Source organism: Tamandua tetradactyla, chromosome 6, assembly GCF_023851605.1.
Source record: "Tamandua tetradactyla isolate mTamTet1 chromosome 6, mTamTet1.pri, whole genome shotgun sequence".
Lineage (NCBI taxonomy): Eukaryota > Metazoa > Chordata > Mammalia > Pilosa > Myrmecophagidae > Tamandua > Tamandua tetradactyla.
The window spans coordinates 66,791,109-66,810,736 of NC_135332.1; the positions used below are offsets into that span (position 1 = coordinate 66,791,109).

Consider the following 19,628-nt stretch of genomic DNA (forward strand, 5'->3'; position numbering starts at 1 on the left):
GCAGCCTGAAGTCATTGCCACATGATCCAGGACTCGCAGCACCTTTCGATTTGTGTGTGATGTGGATCAGTCCAGAGTTTGCCAGGTTTTAAGTCAGCAATCCTCTCAGTCCACCTGCCTTTTCCATTCCTCCCCCTCATTGGTCCTTTTCCGTCACATTCCATATGCTTGTGCTCAGCCAATCCATAATGGGAATGAAGGAGTGTGAAGTAGTAGGATGACCAAAGAGAGAAAAACATAGGGAAGGAGGAACAACAGCAGTTTATACTTGCAGGTTACTTCAGACTAGTGGCGTGTGCTGTAGAGACGTAGGATTTCAAAATCACTTGCACATCACTCCCCCACACCAGCTTTCCTGACTCTAGATGTAACCCACGTGTTAACATCTCTGGGGATACTACTGGCTTAGGTGTTCTTTTCACACGTACTCATTCTCTAGAGTTATAGCTGAGAAGCATAGAGATGCCCACGGGAGAAATTTGTAATACGTCAAGTGTGTCTAGCTTAGCCACTTTCTCGTTTTATGTTTTACCTTGCATGTGTATTTTGCCTCCCACAGGACCAGCTCTCAGCTGACATGTACAGTTTTGTGGCCAAAGAAATCGACTATGCAAACTATTTTCAAATGGTAAGAGTTGAGAAAGGTGAGGCTGCCCACGGTTTGTTTGCAAGGCTCTTAGTGCAGGCACGTGGGGAAGGTAGGAATGGAATTGAGTGTCCCGTGGTTGAGCACATACAGATGAGAGTGGGACTTTCACCATTTCGCTTGTGAAATGTATTCTGACTTTTGTTTCTCCTTGCATGGATTTCTCCAAAAACCTGAGAATAGCATCCGTATCTCCAAGGATCATTGCAACTTGCTGACCTTATGTCAGTGACTCTTACCGGGATTTGATTTTGCCCTCTCGCCTAGGAGACGTTTGGCAGTATCTGGAGATGGTTTTAGGTGTTATGCTGGGGGAGTGCTACCGACATGTGGTGGGTCAAAGCCAGGGATGCTGCTAAACATCTTGCAATGCACAGGACAGACCCTGCAACAAAGGATCTTCCAGCCCCAAATGTCCATAGTGCTGAGTTTGAGAAACCATGATCTTATGGAATTGAGGAATTAGAGAAGATGTTTAGGAAGATAATTGCACACATCCACTCACCCAAGCACGTACTTGGTTTTAATTTAGCTTTTTTGCCGAAGTTGGTGAAAAGTTGGTAAACAATGTGGCCCATTGGCCTGCCTCTCATGAATGATGGCAGACTTGAGATCTGACCCACTCACAATTGAAAACTCTGGCCCAACTGATAGGACACTGGCTGTTTACCAGGATAAATTCTAGCCAAGTAAAAAGAAACTTGAAAAAAGTTTTGTTTTTATTAGAGAAGCTTCACATTTACAGAACAATCACGCCTAAAATACAGGACTCCCATATGCCATCCTATCATTAACACCTTGTATTGGTGTGGTATGTTTGTTATAATTGATGAAAGCATATGTTTATAAAAGTACTATTAAGTATAGACCATGGTTTAACTTAGGGTTCACTGTTTAAGAGAAAAAAATATGCAGATTAACAAAACAGCTAATCTTACCTGCTTTTAAAGTTGAGAATAGAAATATAGAAAACATAGAAGTTCTTTATGATCAGGAAATGCTAAGGAGGAAAGACAGAGAACAGATCCTGAAAAGCTTAAAGTGCTTTGATGAGTATGTACAAATAGTTGTGGGCTATTAGAAATCCTCCAAAAGTTTCATTAGTGGTCCAGAAGTTCGGAGAATGCCTCTACCTGAAAAAAAGCTAGAGCATACTTTCACTTGGAAAGTTTATTCTAAAGTGGTACTTTTTTTCAAGTGTATTCCCCTGGTTTTATTTGTGAAGGTAATATTTAAGTTTCTGGTTTGAAAACTAGTGATTTGTTTGACGTTCCAAGCTTTCTTAGGCTGTCTGTCACTTGGGCACCATTCATTTAAATATTTTGGTTTGTAAACTATTTCCATATTTGTTTTGCTCTAGTCTGGCTTGAGGATAATCACTTCTTCCTTCCACCCCAGGTGTTCAAATAGATTGATTTCCTCCCTCACTCCTCTCCTGCCCCATCTGGGGAGAGGATGGATGGTCACAACAGAAATGAAGTGTCCACTGGCAGTTTTTTAATCTGCCCCACCCAACATTTCAGCAGCTTTTCTATTAATGGAATAGTCAAAGTGGAGCTCCTTCAAGGAGTTTGTTCTTTGGGCTCCATCTCTATAGCCAGAGCAATTTCATCTCCCAAGGAACTTGAAGAGGACAGTGGCTTAAGCCCCACATTTTCTGACCAGTCATATATTATTAAACTGACTTTGTAGAAACCAATCCATTTTGGGTGTATGGCATTTAACTACATCTTGTAGGCAAACAGATTTCCAAATGTCGTCTTCATATATATTCTCTGATGGTTACGCCTCTCTTTTATCTTTTGCTTTGAGGATGGGGTGTGGAGTAAGGTAGGGGGGCAGCCAGGCAAGCTTTCTAAGCTGATATAGGCGCTGGGGTGGTCCCCCAATGATCTCATGCCCCTCCTGCATCCCAAATTTGTACCTGTGACCACTCTTTTGCTACAGAAGCTAAAGCAGAATCGTGCCTGTCATCTTAAGTGTGTTAGAAGGGGGGTGGGGGCCCCTTCCACCATGTGCAAAGCAGCACCTTTGTGCACTGCATCCTGTGGGCACAGCAGCCCGCACTCCCTGCCTTTGGCCGAGGGTAATATCTGTCCTTGTGTCTCCTCAGCTCATAGAAGTGCAGGCTGAATATCATAGGAAGTCCTTGGCGCTATTGCAGACTGTCTTGCCTCAGATAAAAGCACAACAGGGTAGGTGCCATGCGTGATTGGAGGCGGGAGGGGTGGGGAGCCTGCTCGCCTTCCCAGATGAGGCGAACTCCCCTTATTTTGTCCACCCTCCTGCTCTGCCCTGGCGGATCATGTTCAGATGAGAGTCTAGACCTTAATAAGCTGGTGACTCGAGCCAGGCACACTCACACCTACAGGGGGCGAGTCGGGGTACATGCCAGGGTGCACGCACGTGTGTGGACGTACCTGTGTGATGTTATGTCCCCAGCCTGGGGAGCAGCTGTCTTGGCCTCCCTGGCTCTGTCGGAAATGCAGACGTGGGGGCTCACCTGCACCTCTATTTCTGAGGTCAACTTCACAGAATCTGGTTGAGCAAGACGATGGGAAGATTCCAGAATCCATGGCCTCGGCCAACCACCGACTGACTGGCTTGTCTCTTGCCCCTCCCATCAGAGGCCTGGGTGGAAAAGCCGTCCTTTGGGAAGCCCCTGGAGGAGCACCTCACCATCAGCGGCCGGGAGATCGCCTTTCCCATCGAGGCATGTGTCACCATGCTCTTGGAGTGTGGCATGCAGGAGGAGGTAGGTCCCAGCTCAGCCCGACGCGGCATCTCCCCTTCGGCCAGCCAGCCAGGCGTGATTGTCTCTCCAGAATCATCGCCCGACTGCAGCCCCCACAAACCCAAACGGGTTAAGTTGCGGTCTGGCTCCGACCTCTGCGGGACACAGGCGTGTCCCTGTTCTTGCCCGCGAGCCTTCGCTTTTTGAATTTATTTATTTATTTATTTATTTTTTGCTCTTCATTTTGTGCTGAGCCTTCGCTTTTTTAGGAAGAGGTCGTGGGGAACTCATTTCATGTCATCTGCCCTTGAACTTGTCGTCACCTTCTGGCCATTCTTCATATTTAATGTGATTTGGGCATCCTGCCTTTTCTTAATCTTGTTTTAAATTTTTTTAATAAGTTCCCTAATTTTAAAAATAGAACTCTTAGTGTTTTGGATTGTAACTCTCTTATAGAGATCCCCAAAATAGATAAAGGCATTAGGAAGTAATTTTTAAGGGCCACGTTGTAAAAAATGGTCTGAGAAATTGGCAATTGTTGTATTTATTGCTGGGTAAATCCCTTCCTGAGACACAGGGCTCATCTCTGGTTTTTTAATATAGCTTATTTTAGAATCTTTACTTCACCTTCCTTTAACCTGATCGATAAATTAGTATTTATTTAGGGCATTCTGTGCATTCATTATTGAGCAAAATAGGCAAAATTATGAGTTGGGGGCTTACAAGCTTATTAGGGAGATGAGTCTATTGTCTATAAAATAAACCTGATGAATCCAAAATAGTCTATAAGTTTTATGCCCCGTATAATTGGGCAAACTGAAGGACCATAGAAGAGGAAACCAATGAATATTCAGATATATGTTTGCTGTCTCCTATAATTCTGGATGTTGGATATACAAAAGGAATGGAAATAAATGTCTTTGACCATTTCGTACATACCAGACATTTTCATGTACGTGTCAATTCAGAGATAAGGGCTTTCTTGGTGAAGAAAGAGATAACTTCATGGAGGGAGGTGAACTGATCCTTTTCTTTCCCCATCATTGTTTTTAAATATGGATATTTTAAATGTATGAAGGTAAGGTAATGAGCTTCATCAATCAGTTTGTGATCAATCTTGTTTCATCTCTACCCCTACTTCCTGCCCCCCACCCCACCCCTGCCTCAGATATGTTAAAGCATATCCCAGACATTGTATCATTTCATCAGTAAATATTTTTAGCATACGTCTAAAAAAAATGACGTTTTTTAAGGCAACCATGATATTATTACACCTTTTTAGGTATAATGAAATAGCAATAATTTATTGATATCATTCAATAGCTCATCAGTGGTTTGAAGAACAGACCGTCTAATTTTCCTGTACTGTCCCCCAACTCCTTTGTCTCTGCCCTTTCTGGATCATTCTACCTCTTACCAGACCTTGCTTTCTTACTTGCATCTTCTCCTACTTCTCATCAGCTCCTTTCCTTTAGCAATAAATGTGCCCAGCTTTCCCCTCGCCTAGAACAAACAAGCTACTATAACCTCATATTCTTTGCCTACCTCTTCGGTTTTGTTTTATGCTACCCAAATTCTTAATAGGAATAAAATAACTCAACCTGTGCTACTCCTGTTTCCTTGCCACCACCTACTCACTCCTCTTCTCCCTGCTGGGTCACTTCTGGGCTAAAACTGCCCTCAGCAATGCCCAGGGACCTCCGGGTTGCCAAATCGGATGGCTTGGTTCCAGCCTCCTGACCGGACACTGTGTGTGACTTCCCTAATTGAGGCCTCCTTAGAACTCACTCCCCCCAACTTCCCGGTTCCCCTGTAGCCTCTGAGCACCGCCTCTCGGGCTTTGTCAGTGGAATCAGGATTCTGTGTTCTCAGCCCCGTGCCCAGCTCTGCCCTCCCTGGACTCTTTCCGGGAGCCGCGCCCCAACCGCAAGGATACAGCATCGCGCCTCTCCCCTGGGTTCCGCGCTCCCACGCCTGCTGCCATCTCTTCAGGATTTCCATGACAACCTTAAAACTGAACACACTAGCCCTTCCCAGTCACCTTCTTCACGTGGATTTTTTTTTCTTTAAACTTTTTATTTTGAAATAATTTCAAACTATCAGTTTGAAATTATCAGTTGTCCTATCAGGACAATTGCAAAAATAATACAAATCCCATAAAAGGAACTCCAACATCCTCCCATACCCCCAGAAACCCTGATCCACCAGTTAAAAAAAAAAAATGCCATGTTTGTCCTATCATTTTATCCATCTGTCAGTCCACCTGTCTCTCTCTCTTTCTCTCTCTCTCTCTCTCTCTCTCTCTCTCTCTCTCTCTCTCTCTCTCTCTCTCTATCCAGGTATTAATCCATCTGACTACCATCCCGCTACTTTCTGAATATTTGAAAAATTCCTTATATATATATATATATTGAATTTGTATACATTATGCTCCTTGAACACTTAATACTGCCATGTACATTTCCTTAGAACAAAGGTACTTATGTCACCACCTTAAATCCAGTTACGAAGTTCAAGAAATTTATTATTGGTATAAATCTGGTCTGTTTCTCAATTTTTTTCCTATACCTAATAATGTCCTTTTGAGCCTTTTCTCTTCTAGTATTTGATCCTTATCAAGATCACATGTTGCATTTGATTGTCACTGTCTCTTCAGTTGCTCTTTTTTTATTATTTTTTTAGTTGTGGGAATACACATACAACATAAACCTTCTCATCTCAGCCATACTGTTCAGTGGGATTAATCAAGTTCACGGTATTGCAGTCCCCTCACCACCATCCATTTCTAGAACTTTCCCATCTCCCCAAACAGAACTCTTACACCCATTTTGCTTCAACTCCCCTTTCCTCCACCCCCAGTCCCTGGTACGCGTTCTCCTGGTTCCTATCGTCTTCTCAGTTACGCCGTCTACAGGCTTATATTTGATAGCTCTCTGACTTGTCCATCACTGAATACTGCTGTTTCTTCTTCCATGGCTGTGACTTGGTTTTATGAAGCTCTAAACCCCTCCTTTAATGTGCAGTATAGTGTCTTTCTTCACCGTAGCAGCCTTACTGATGCACTCGTCCAAACGTGTTTCTGTAGCTTCCTCGCATGTCTACAAAAGAGCTTTGGACATCTCCTTATCTGACATAACCCTACACTGAGAAAGAAGTTAGTGATCTTAGCAGGCCAAAGTGCAGGGTCCCAGACTAGGAACACTTTTTTCTAAGTCTGAATGGCCATACAAGGTTAAAGAAGCAAAGAGTCTTTTGCCAGCATCACAGAATGCAAGGAGTGAAGAAGGTGAAACTGAAGCCAGTAGGTCTTCAAGGCATCTCTCACTTATCTGTAACTTGAAAGTTCCTCTGAGACCCTGATATGCATTCACCTCCTTTTCCTCGTGCCCCAGTCTTCCTCGTCTCTTTGACTTTGGAGCTTAGTTTTATTCTTCAAGGTGGAATAGCCCACTTGGAAGAGGCAATAGTGATCCTAAGGTAACCTGTCGAACTTGGAAGGGCCAAAGGAGGCACCACCTCTTCACTCTGCCCTTCCCCTGAGGCCACAGACTTTATTTGGTTCCAAGTGTATGCCGTAGCCCGTCCCCAACCCACCCAAATGCACATCCACACATACCCTGTAGGTCTTTTCATGTCCTACTTACTGGACTCCAAGTCCAGGCTTCAGCCAAATTCTTCTCCAGAATATATCTTAAATATACAAGAACGAGAAGTCCAAGTGTCTCCGTTTCACATGTCGCTGTGCCAGGGCATGGCCGCACCCTGTCCTCAGTGGTGGGTGTACTGTGGTGGGTATGGTCCACTTCCTGCCGTCAAGCTGCTTCTGTCCAATCAAGGAGACGTCCAGAGAGCAGGCAGCTTCAGTGTTGAATAATGAGGGTGGGCACAGATGCATCTAGGAGTTTTGGAGGTGAGGAGGGCATCGGCTTTTGTTTGCTTTGCTTTTGCACTGTGAGTTGCAGGGCTGTGTGCTAACCCTTCTGTCCTGTGGCAGGGTCTCTTCCGCGTGGCCCCCTCTGCCTCCAAGCTGAAAAAACTGAAAGCTGCCCTGGATTGCTGTGTGGTGGACGTGCAGGAGTACTCGGCTGACCCCCATGCAATCGCAGGTGTGCTCTTCCTCTCAGCTGGGAAAGAGGGAGCTACTTGTTAGGGATCTTGAGCAGCCAGGGGCTTCCCAGCATGCTTCCAGTGTGTCCACGTGGCCTCAGGAAGGTGCCAAGAAAGGATGAGGTGATGGTGAGAAATGCAAGGTGGGGGTTTGCCGCTATGACTGCCATCCCCAGTCCCACTGCCAGAGCCTAGTCTTCCTTCAAGTGGGAACCACCTTTCGATCTCGTCGGCTGGTCAGGCAGCTCATCCCCAGATGTAATCCCCATGGGCAGGGCTGGCTGGGGGGGAAACTTGTCTCTGATACATAGTAACTGCTCAATATTGTGTCCATGCCCAGGAGCTCTGAAGTCTTATCTCCGAGAGTTGCCGGAACCCCTCATGACCTTTGAACTCTATGACGAGTGGATTCAGGCATCCAAGTGAGTATACCAAGTTTTAGAGTGTCTTGTGGGTTGGAATTCATTTGAAAGTATAGTTGATCCACACAATTGAGGAATCCCATATTTGTGACTTTGCTTGCTTCCTAAATTGATGTCTAACCCCCACAATCAATACTCATGGCGCTTTCACCATCATATTTCTCAGAGCAGCAAAAATTTTGAGTCTCCAGCTGAGGTCGAATGAGCCAGCACTCTGCCTTTTTGTTTCAGATCTCATATTATAAACCAGTGTCCGTTTTGCATTGTGTTTAGTGTCATGTCTTTTGCACTTTGGGTTTTTTTTTGGTTGCGAATTTCACTATCTGCAATGGCCCCAAGTGTAGTGCTGAAGTGCCATCTAGTGTTCCTAAGTGCCGGAGGGCTGTGATGTGCCTTATGGAGAAAAGACATGTTAGAAAAGCTTCGTTCAGGCGTGAGTTACAGAGCTGTTAGCCTTGAGTTCAACACTAATGAAGCAACAGTATACATTAAATAAGGTGCTTTATTGATCAGTTGATGAGAGTGTTGTGACCAGACGCTCACGGAAACCTAACCTTGCATTTCCCCTGGCAACCGTTGTTCAGTATTCGTTAATTCAGTGTTTACAGCAACTTTATAGAATGTGACTCTCACAAGTAATGAGAATCAACTGTATTTATTGGAATTATGGAAGCATGTAATCTATCATCACCAACTCCACTTCTTGGTATCTATGAAAATGCCTGTACATGTATCCAAGGATAGCGAGTAAAGCAAAAGCCTGGAAGCTGTTAACATTTCATTGGAAGTGGGGGAGAGGAGCGGCTAAAAAACTATGCATTGTCTACACTGTTCAGCAGCAGAGCTGCCCGTGCTAACGTGGAAATGTGAAGGTTTATTGTCAAGTGAGATAGAGCGAGTCCACCAGGACACACAGGATAGTCCACTTTTGTGAAAAAGAAAGCATTTAACACACTCAAATCAATTCTATATAGTTATAGGAGCTGCTATCTATGTAAATGTGCAGAGAAAGTTCTGGAAGGACACACACAGGTTGGTGTCAGTGATTCCTTCTAAGGAGGTGAGCAAGATAAGGGAGCAGTCATTGGGTTCTTTAGCCTTATCTGTAATGTTTAAAGATATTTTTACAATAGCTAATTAATAGCTAATATAATATGGCGAGGCACCCATGGGAGGAGAGGGCATCAGCTGGGTCAGTTGGTGCTGGGCCAGCAGAATGGATGGCACAGAGACCAGACAGCACCACCATTATGACGTTCACAGTGGCTCTTTAGCATGCTTTCCTTTTTGATTCCTGGCCTCTTTCCTCAGTTACATGTGTAGTAAGGCTCCTCTGATCCATTCCCTCTGGCTGTAGGTAAGAGCTATCGTAAGTAAATGCCCCCATTTGGAGGAATCCATTTTTGTGGAGTCAGCGAACATGGGTTGTGAGGTGGGGAGATTGGCTGCAGAGGGGAGAGCAGGAGGCACGTGAGGGGAGAGGTCATCTGGGCAGGAGAGATAAAGGGGAAGAAGGAGGTTTTATGGAAGCAAGACTTTAGTGCTGAGCTGCCTTAGCTGGCCGCCTGGGAGGAAATGATTTAAGGCAATTTCTAGCCATGGGATTTAGTCGTAAAGAGCAGCCAGCTTATCCTGTCAGAAGGAAGGCTGGAGTATAAATCTGATGCTGGCCCAACCACTTCCTTAAAAATGGGCCTGGTGTGGGCCACGATGGCTCGGCAGGCAGAGTTCTCACCTGCCATGCCAGAGGACCTGGATTCGATTCCCAGTGCCTGGAAGAGAACCCTGTTAACCTGTAAATGAAGCCAGGCTCCCTCCTGTGAACAGAATTACAGGAAGCTAGCTTCAGGCAAGTCATGTCACTCTCTCTCTCTTCTTTTCCACAGTAGAATAGAGATTATGCATATTAAATGGTTGGTTGAATATATGGTATTTCTATAACTTATTGTGGAGCGAGTGTTTGGTTTTGGTGATGAGATTCATGATTATAACCATTGATACCATTTGAGTATTTATTGAAAGCTTGGGCATCGTTCTAAGCTCATTATATATTTGTAACTCATTTAATTCTCCCGACAAAAGGATGCAGTGGGTTGGGCTGTTTTCCCTATTTTATAGATGAGGAGTTCGCGTCATAGAGCAGGTAATAAATGGCTTAAATCTAGGGTTTGAATCCAGGGCACCCACCCCAGAGCCTGTGCTCCTAACCATGGCACTTTATGTCTCTCTAGAACAAGTCTGTGGGCACAGGAAGGAAGGCATGTGAGAAGTCATTCTTTGGTAGAAGCTGCCCATTTATCGGTTGTGTTACTAAGTGGCCTTGATGACTAGAGAAGGAGGGGTGGCCAGCACTGCAGGGCCCATCTGGGAGAGGCTGTAGCTTCCAGCTCCTTTGCAAAGATGTATCTCCATTAGGACATAGGAATGGTCCAGATGCTTTTATTGTCTTTGAACCAAAGGAAAACAGGACCTCATTTCTGCCCACCGGAGTATATGCTTAAAGTACCCAAAGGCTCCCAGGAATGATGGTGCCTGCTGTTAAGGACACAGCATCTAAAGGAAATAATTGTGCTGAGAGCAGTGGTTTCCAACCCTGTGTGTGCATCAGACTCTCCTGGGAAGCATTTAAAAGACAACAATGGCTGGGCTCCCCACCCGCCCCCAGAGATTGAGTTAATTGGTCTGGGCTCTTTTATTCAAAGCTCCCAGGCCTGTCAGGTTGATAACCACTGACCTATGATGAAGCTGAACCGGGAGGCAACATTACCCTGAGCAGGGGATTGTCCTTCAGTCAGATTTTGCAGTACGGACAGGTCTGCCGTGAGATGGGACATCCAGGGGCTGAAAGTGGAGCCAGCGAAGCAGCGAGTGGCAAATCTAGGGATTGCCAGGAAGGTGCAAGGTGACCTGGCGCTCAGAGGACACATTTTAGCAAGACAGATGATTTAAGTGCTTCCACGCTAGGCTTGTATCGAATAGAGGATCAGAATAGCCCAGAGGCAGAGAGATGCCTGAAAAAAAATGTGCCACAAGGATGGAGGCTTCATTTGTAGGAAACCTTCACGAGGATGGAAGTCTGGGAGCCTTCATGCTGGCTGTTCCCTCTGTTTGTGACTCTCCGCTAAGAACATTTGCCTGGTGGCCCCTCCTGATGATTTGGGCTCCTGGCAAGATTCATGAGTCCTTCTATAGTTCCTTGCATAAAACTGATCACCCCCAAATCGGTCAGGGTTTTTCCAAGAAACAGAACCAATAGGATATATAGACACACACACATGTATATATACACATACATATATGCATATATATACATACACGTATACATATGTGTATGTATAGAGATTTATTTTAAGCAGTTGGCTTATGCAGTTGTGGGGTTGGGCAAGCCTGAATTCTGTAGGGCAGGACACTCAGGCAGGATTTGATGTCTTGAGGCAGACTTTCTTCTTTTCCAGAAAAGCTCACTTTTTGGCTCTGAAGGTCATGACCTGATGGGCTGAGATCTAGGGTAATATCTTTTACTTAAAGTCAACTGATTGTAGGTGCTCGCCACATCTACAACATACCTTCCCAGCCACACCTAGGTTAGTGTTTGACTCAATAACCGGGCACATAGGACTAACCATCACATCTCTGTCCATGTGTCTGCCTGTCTGTCTACCGGATTTGACTGTGAGATCCCTCAGAGCAGGGACCCCTGATCTTTGACTGCTTCTAACTGCACAGTAGCACCCAGGACATTTGTGCTGGTTTTTATTGATTGAACAGTCTCGGTAGCATCAGCCCTTCACCCTAGAAATGGTCAAGAGGCAGAAAAGGAATTGGGGCTTGCCACGTAGGAGACGTATCAGCTCATAGCTGTGGGGAGGCAGGGACAGGTGACATGATACTGGTAAGCCTTTTACTCCTGCGTTACATTAGGCAGAGGCTCTGCTGGGTGACTCATGCACATTCTCCTTGAAGCCGCTCTTAGCAGCTCTGGGAGGGAAGTACCATTATCAACCCCATTTTACAGATGAGTAAAGGGAGGTTCACAGAGGTTAAGTAATTGGCACATGATGACAGCTTGGTTCTCGCTGTGATACCGGTCTTCATGGCCTCCCTGTCCCACCTTTCCTCGGATTAGGGCTGTGATCAGTTCACTTTCCGTTTCTAAATGGAATGTTTGTGTTCAGTTTAGTTGGCTGGTACAAGTGCCTTTTGGACAGTGCCTCCCTCTCCCTGCAGGCTGAGCTGAGGTGGGAGAGACCTCTGTGCACCCAACCATGAAGCCAGCAGCTGATGCCATCCCCTTGCCCTAGCCACGGCATCAGAGCTGGGGCCTCTCCCTGCTGACGCTGCTTTCAGGCTTCTGGAGAAAAGCTTCTTTGAGCATCCGGACTTCCTAACCACGAAGGCCTTGGGGTCCATTTTAATGAAAAGTATATAAAAATGTAGCCCTGTAGGAACATTGTTTTGACATTCTAAGAAGGCTTATAAATAACAGAACCCTGAGAGTGAATCTTTTCCTAGAGTGGAGAATCCTTTCGTTTGTGGAAATTATCATCCCCGAACTGCATCTCGAAAGGTCACAATTCAGGGATGATATTTAGTTTCCATCATTTACTTCTTCAGATGGTGTTCTTTAATGAGCATCTACTGGATGCTGAGGAGTTTACTATGCATCAGATAATGCCCGTGGACTTGGAAGACAGGCTGCCACAGTGGAGTAAAGGCAGGTTGAGCTCCCTGCCCCATGTAGGCATCCTGGTCTATGTACCAGCATCTTCCCCCAATAACGCCAAGGCAGCAGCCCCTACACCCTTCAGAGCACATCTCTGCCCTCCTCCCTTCTGCTACCTTAGCACACATTCCCCTGGGACATGTAGCATGTGCAGAGAAAGCTTTTCTAAAATACCCCAGGACAGGACAGTATGGGCCTGGGAAAGCAATAATAACCCAGAATGCTAGTATTGAAAGCTTGCTATCAGGAACGATGGCAGGCTCCTTGTGCTCAAATATAAGGATGACCCGTTAATGTGACACTCCGGTGATGCCGCATCGATCCATGCTCAACCAATGCTTTTCCTGTTTATTTCCCAGTATCCAGGAGCAAGACAAGAGGCTCCAGGCCCTGTGGAATGCTTGTGAGAAATTGCCCAAGGCCAATCACAACAATATCCGGTAAGCAGACCCAGAAAGACCTGACTTGTTTTTTTTTTTAAGCCCCAGACAGTTGGTTTCCTGGTTGAAAGTCATCCTCCCTAGTGTTTTATGGCATCGAAGGCACTGTGCATGTGTGTGATCTGTTATACCTCAGGCAAGACAGGGGTGAATATCATCCTTTTTTAGATAAGGAAACAGACTAGAAGACATTTGAGGCTACCTGTTTCCATTTGCTAAAGCTGCTGGAATGCAATGTACCAGAAATGGATTGGCTTTTACAAAGGGGATTATTAGGTTACCAGTTACAATTCTAAGGCAGCGAAGACGTCCAAATTAAGGCACCAGAAAGGGGATACCTTCTCAGAGGAACAGCAGCTGGCATCCAGGGCTCCTCTGTCACATAGGAAGGCATATGGCAATGTCTGCTTTCCTTCTCTCCTGGCTTCTGGTTTCAGACAGCTCTCACAGCTCCTGTGGGTTCTTGTTGCATTTCCCCAGGACATTTTCTTTCTTAGCTTCTCGGAGTTCTCATTAAGAGCTTCAGGAAAGGATAACACCCGCCTTGAATTGGGTGGGTCACATCTCCATAGAAACAGCCGAATCAAAAGTTCCCACCCAACAATAGGTCTGCCCTCACAAGAGTGGATTAAAAGAACACAGGCTTTTCTGGGTACATAACAGCTTTATTCTAGTTTGCAAACTGCCCGAATGCAATATACCAGAAATGGAATGGCTTTTTAAACGGGGAATTTATTAAGTTGCAAGTTGGCAGTTCTAAGGCCTTGGAAATCTCCAAATTAAAGCAAGGCTAAAAAATATCTGATCTAAGCATCTAGGGAAAGATACCTTAGTTCAGAGAGGCCAGTGTTTCTCTCTCATCTGGGAAGGCACATGGCGATGTCTGTTAGCTTTCTCTTCAACAACTTCCCTGGGGCTCTGTTCATTCTTTTGGCTCTCTTGGTTCTGGTGGCTCTCGTGGCTCTCAAGCTTTTCCCAAAATGAGTCCCTCTTTTTTTTTTTTTTTTTTTTTTCTTTTTGCATGGACATGCGTTGGGAATTGAACCTGGGTCTCCGGCATGGCAGGCCAAGAACTCTGCCTGCTGAGCCACTGTGGCCCACCGTGATTTCTTCTTAAAAGGCTCTAGTAAACAACCCTACCTTGAATGGGTGGAGATGCATCTCCATGGAAACCATCTAATCAAATGTTACCATCCACAATTGAGTGGGTCACGTCTCTGTGGGAACAATCAGAAAGGTCCCACCCAGCAATATTGAATGAGAATTAAATGGCTTTTCTGTGGTTCACACCAGATTCTAGCCGGCACAGGCTTCAAACCAGCACACTCCCTAACTAGCCACTGGCTAGTTCCCTTAGCCTTTTTTGATTTCTTGGGAGCAATGATTAGTATTCAAGCTATTTTAAGAGAAGGGGGAGTTACTGTGAAGATGGGTATCCCAGACAGTAACCCTGGAGCTGCGGGAGGCCGAATTGTCCTTGAGCTGATGTGCAGGAAAAAGTAGCTATGGGGAATGTGCTCCAGTGCTCCAGCTCTCCAGCGTTCATTAGACCCAGCTGTTTTCCACCTGCCTGCTTTGCACTTTTCTCCCTGCCACCGGGATTTTACTTCCCACAACTCTGTAGATTTTTTTCTCTACCCCTCCTTCTGCTTCTTCACGTTTTCTGCTTCCTCATCACTTCATCTTGCCAGCACCCCTCCTGGCCCTGCCACTTCTCAGCGCTTCTTTTGATACAGATTTTCAGCTTCAGCTCCTGCTACCATCTGCCTGATTATTTCTGTTTTCCTCCTAAAAAATCCCAAGAGCAAGCTACAACAGGGGTGAACCTTGAACACATTATGCTGAGCAAAAGACATCAGATGCAAAAAGACAAAGGTTGTATGATTCCACTTATATGAAATACCTAGAATAAGCAAATTCATACAGAAGGAGAGTAGATTAGAGGTTCCCAGGGGCCAAGAGGAGGAGGGGATGGGGAGTTATTGTTAAAAGGGCACAGAGTTTCTGTTTGGGGTCATGGAAAGGGTTTGGTAATGGATGATGGTGGTAGCACAAAACTGAAATAATTATTACTATTGGATGGTTCGCTTAAATGTGGTGAAGATGGGAAGTTCTCTGTTATATATGTTACCACAATAAAATTACAAAACAAAACAAAATCCCAAGAGTAAGAATCAGGTTGGTATGACTCATTGTGTGTTGCCAGCTGCTCTCAGAGACCACTGGGAGCTGGGATATACTGTTGATGACGGCTCAGACCCCGTGTCCTGATCCCATCATTATGTGGCCTTGTAGAGGAGAGACGTGGCCAGCAGAGGCTTTGGGTGGGGTGGATGCAGTGGCAGCCTCTCTGATTACGGGGCTGGACCCTGCTCCTGGTGGGCTCTCTCTGGCCTGTCAAAGGTGAATAACAACCTCCAAGGGAGTCACGTCCACTTGGATCCAAGGAACTCGGAGTTAGGACACAAGCCTTTTGTGTGACCAAGAATCCCAGTGAAAACATGTGCACTGGGTGTTAAGCCCTCTGCTCGGAGCCTGGCAGATTTTCAACGTGATTTGCAAGAGTTATTTTTTTGTGCATAGCTTCTTTTTTGGTTGCTTCTTTTTTGAATAGCTTCATTGAGGTAAAATGCACACGCCATAACGTTCACCGTTTAAAGAATACAATTTAGTGGTTTATAGTGTATTAACCGAGTTGTGCAACCATTACTCCTATCTATTTCCAGGACATTTTCATCACCCCAAAAAGAAACCCTGTACCCATTAGCACTCACTGCCCATTCCCTGCCCTCCCCCCCACCCCGGACCCTTGCAACCCCTGGTCTGCTTTCTGTCTCTGTGGATTGGCCTACTCAGGCCAGTTCATATAAATGGAGTTGTACAATATGTGACCTTTTATATCTGGCTTTTTTTCACTCATCATAACGTTCTCCAGGCTCATCCATGTTGTACCATGTATCAATACTTTTTCTGTTCATGGCTGAATGGTAAGTATTCCACTGTTTGGATAGACATTTTGTTTATCCATTCGTCAGTTGATGGGCATTTGAGTTGTTTCCATCCTTTGGTGATTGTGAATAATGCTGCTATGGTCTATTTGTGTATATGTTGTCATGCGGATGTTTATTTATCTTGGGTATATACCTAGAAGTGGCATTTCTGGCTTTTATGGTAACTCATTGTTTTACTTTCTCTGTTGGCTCTCTCCTGACATCCCCCTGAGGGTAAGCCCAGGGGACACCACCTGTAACATGTAGGTGTCACAGCCAATGACACCTCGACACTTTCTCATCACCTCTGCACACAGGGAGAATGGCAGGTGACACGGGTTTGAAAAAAAATAGGAACTTTAGATAATTATATAGAGTCAGAAGAAAAAGTCAGAGAAGGCCAGACTTTCTCTGGCCAGCGTTCATTGAAGCAGGTGTTGACTCCAGTGGAGGGAGCTCCAAGTCTGTGTTTCTGGGAAGAGAATAGAGCATTTCTGTTTCCTGACCATCAGTGCATCTTCATTAGGTTGCGGGATGTACAGGTTGAACTGTCAGTAAGGGAGACATTTCTACCCAGACCTGGGGAGGCTGTAGCTGCTGTTGAGTCCTAATTAAACCTGCACTTCTAATTACTTTCCAGATACTTGATCAAATTTTTATCCAAGCTGTCTGAATACCAAGATATAAACAAAATGACTCCCAGTAACATGGCTATTGTATTAGGACCCAACCTGCTGTGGCCACAAGCGGAAGGGTGAGTATGGTGCGGAGGGGGCACTAGGTGGTGGTGGGGAGCTGGGGGGGTGGGGTGCGGGCAGATGGCTGGGGCTCCAGAGAATCACCAGCCTCACTGATTCTACAAGTCAGTGCTCATCATAGCCTGCTCCTTTCTCAGCCTCAAGAGGGGGCCGGGAATTTCTCTGTAGCTCTTACTCCTTGGTAGTCTCAGAGACACAGGTCCAAATTAAGGTCTTCTCTGAGCTAAATTGAGTCAGCATCTGGCTAGCAGGACGTGGGACCAGAAAGACAGGCTCTTCTGGGCTTCCCTAGTGCTTTCCTGGAGGAGACCACTTCCCAGCATCAGTATCAGAGGGATGGAGGGCTGTCTCCAAGCAGAGAGCCAGGCTGGCAAGAGGATGGGTCCAGCAGTTAGAATAATCACACCGCATGTTGCCAGGTGTCTCATCTTTGGTGATTTCATGTATGTTCCTTACTTGCCACCTCTGGAAGGAGGACAGCTGTGGTTAGTTCCGTTCGGTAGTTGGGGAAGGACTTCCTGCTCCCAGGCCCATGTCTGCAGAGTTCCATCCCTTTGTGGGCGCTGCGGCCACAGACAGGACTGAGATGCCTCTGTCTCAGCCTCTGCTGACGTCCCCACCCCACCCCACCCCCGCCCTCCTCCACTGTGTGAATTGCAGGAACATCACCGAGATGATGACCACAGTTTCGCTCCAGATTGTTGCAATCATCGAGCCCATCATCCAGCATGCCGACTGGTTCTTCCCTGGGGGTACGTGGCCCCGTCCAGGCTGGGGGTGGGCTGGGGCTGGACGGGGGGCAAGAGCATGTTGTCGCTCTTTGAAATCAAGCATCGTTGCCCATGTTTTTTTTTGATTGGTGATTGGTTTTCTTACTTTTGTTTGTTTTTAATCCTTTCTTCTACACCACACACACACACACACACACACACACACACACACACACGTGTGTGCACGCATGTGAGCGCACACACAAATGCGCTCAGGTATGGGGATAGAGTCGTGGGAGGGACATTCTTGCTGCGAGTTTCACAGCTTGTACTAAGCACATCTATGCAGTCCAGTGGTCTAATATTCCAACATCGTGGTTTCTTCAACTCCACACGTCGTGGAATGCTGGGGCAGGGAGAAAAGACAGAGCCTCTGGTCCAAACCCTTAATTCATAGATGCAGAGGGACACCCAGAGCCGAGCTGGATGGAGACTTTTATTCAGGGCTTAAAGATCACCTGGGTGCCCTCTTTTTGCTACTCTAAGCTATTGACCTTTTAGTTCCCTCTCAGCATGTAAAGCTGGGGCTCAAGATAGTGAGATTTATTTTTGGGACCTTGTGCAAAATCACACCTTAAGGGCAGCTCCTCCCTAAGAGGGACTTTCAGAAATTGTTCTGGGTGGTGGAAGCCTTATCGCATAAGTAAATGGCTCACCGCGGCGAAAGCTTTGAAGAGGATGCGGTTGTTACACCAAGTTCTGTGTTTGCTTAAAAAAATAAAATGGTACCTTAAGGTTTAGTTAATATTGACGTTTTGTTTCGGCTGTGCGACGACAGCAAGCCGTTAGCCCATGTGAAGACCTGATGGTGGTAATCCTGTGCTGTTTACATCAGAAACGGTCCACTCAGGCCGATTTAATGTTGAAGAAGTTTGATGATCTTTATTTGGCCTCATGTGTTTTTGACTGTGAGAGCTCCAAACTGCCTATCTCGGAAGAGTTCTATCAATGACACAAGATTGGTGAAAGTAGCAAAACAAGATAAAGAAATAGAGGAGATAGGAGTTGAAGGCAGTGACTCTGTAGGTTCTGTGCATTGTTACAAAGTAGATTGGCTTTGACAGGTAAAGGAAACCATGAGTATTTATAATCATCTGTTTGATAGCCAGCAACCTTAGTGAAATCATTTAGGGTTTCTAATCCTTTTTAACTTATTCTCTTTGATTTTCCAGAAAGACAGTATCATCATCTACAAATAACAGTATCACCTCTTATTTTGTTTTCATGACTAATGCCACTGGCAAGCACTTCTCAAATAGTGTTAAATAACAATGGTGACAGTGGCCCTTGCTGTTTCTCCTGATTTAATTAAGACTGCTCAGATGCTTCACTCTTAAGCAGGAGATTTGCTATACATGATTTTGTCTTTTTCAGTAAGTACATGTATGTTCCTGTTTCCTAAGCTTTCCTTTTTTTTTTTCCATCACAAAATAGAAATTGCTTTACCAAATGCCTATCAAAAGCCTATCCCCTCTGTTTTCTTCTTTAGCCTGCGAATATGTTGAATTAGAGTTAATAAATTGAATTGTATCAAGGGATAGCTTGACATTGCAGCATGGGACAAGATTTCCAGGGGCTAATGTGTGAAGGAGAAGGCACCTGTGCTTATCCCATCGCTGCCCACACAGGGTGACAGACCAGGGCTCACAAACACCCGCTCTTTCTTCCCCACAGAAATAGAGTTCAACATAACAGGCAACTATGGGAGCCCCATCCACGTGAACCACAATGCCAACTACAGCTCAATGCCCTCCCCAGACATGGACCCCACTGACCGGCGCCAGCCCGAGCAGGCCCGCCGGCCTCTCAGCGTCGCCACCGATAACATGATGCTGGAGTTTTACAAAAAGGATGGGTATGAGCTGGCATCCCTTTCTCAGCATTGGGGGCTCGGTGGGTGGGGGAGCTGTGAGGAAACACAGGTCTGGCCAGGGGCTGCCCTTACTAACAGCAGTTCCCGTGGCTTCTAGCAATTAAACTCTTGCCTCGGCCTTGGCGCTTGATGCTGCCTGGAAGAGTCTGCAGTTTTCTTTCCCTT

General features: G+C 45.7%; 1 protein-coding gene across 4 annotated transcripts in view; it reads left to right on the top strand.

The window, feature by feature from the left end:
• Window positions 1-19,628, top strand: part of ARHGAP44 (Rho GTPase activating protein 44) — a 207,445-nt gene that overhangs the window by 156,281 nt on the left and 31,536 nt on the right. For all 4 annotated transcript variants that reach the window (XM_077166048.1, XM_077166049.1, XM_077166050.1 and 1 more), the window contains 9 exons: window positions 560-628; window positions 2,760-2,841; window positions 3,274-3,401; window positions 7,375-7,486; window positions 7,828-7,909; window positions 12,992-13,072; window positions 16,703-16,816; window positions 17,481-17,572; window positions 19,265-19,445. In XM_077166048.1, coding sequence (XP_077022163.1) covers window positions 560-628; window positions 2,760-2,841; window positions 3,274-3,401; window positions 7,375-7,486; window positions 7,828-7,909; window positions 12,992-13,072; window positions 16,703-16,816; window positions 17,481-17,572; window positions 19,265-19,445 — 941 coding nt within the window. The remainder of the gene's footprint in view (window positions 1-559; window positions 629-2,759; window positions 2,842-3,273; window positions 3,402-7,374; window positions 7,487-7,827; window positions 7,910-12,991; window positions 13,073-16,702; window positions 16,817-17,480; window positions 17,573-19,264; window positions 19,446-19,628) is intronic.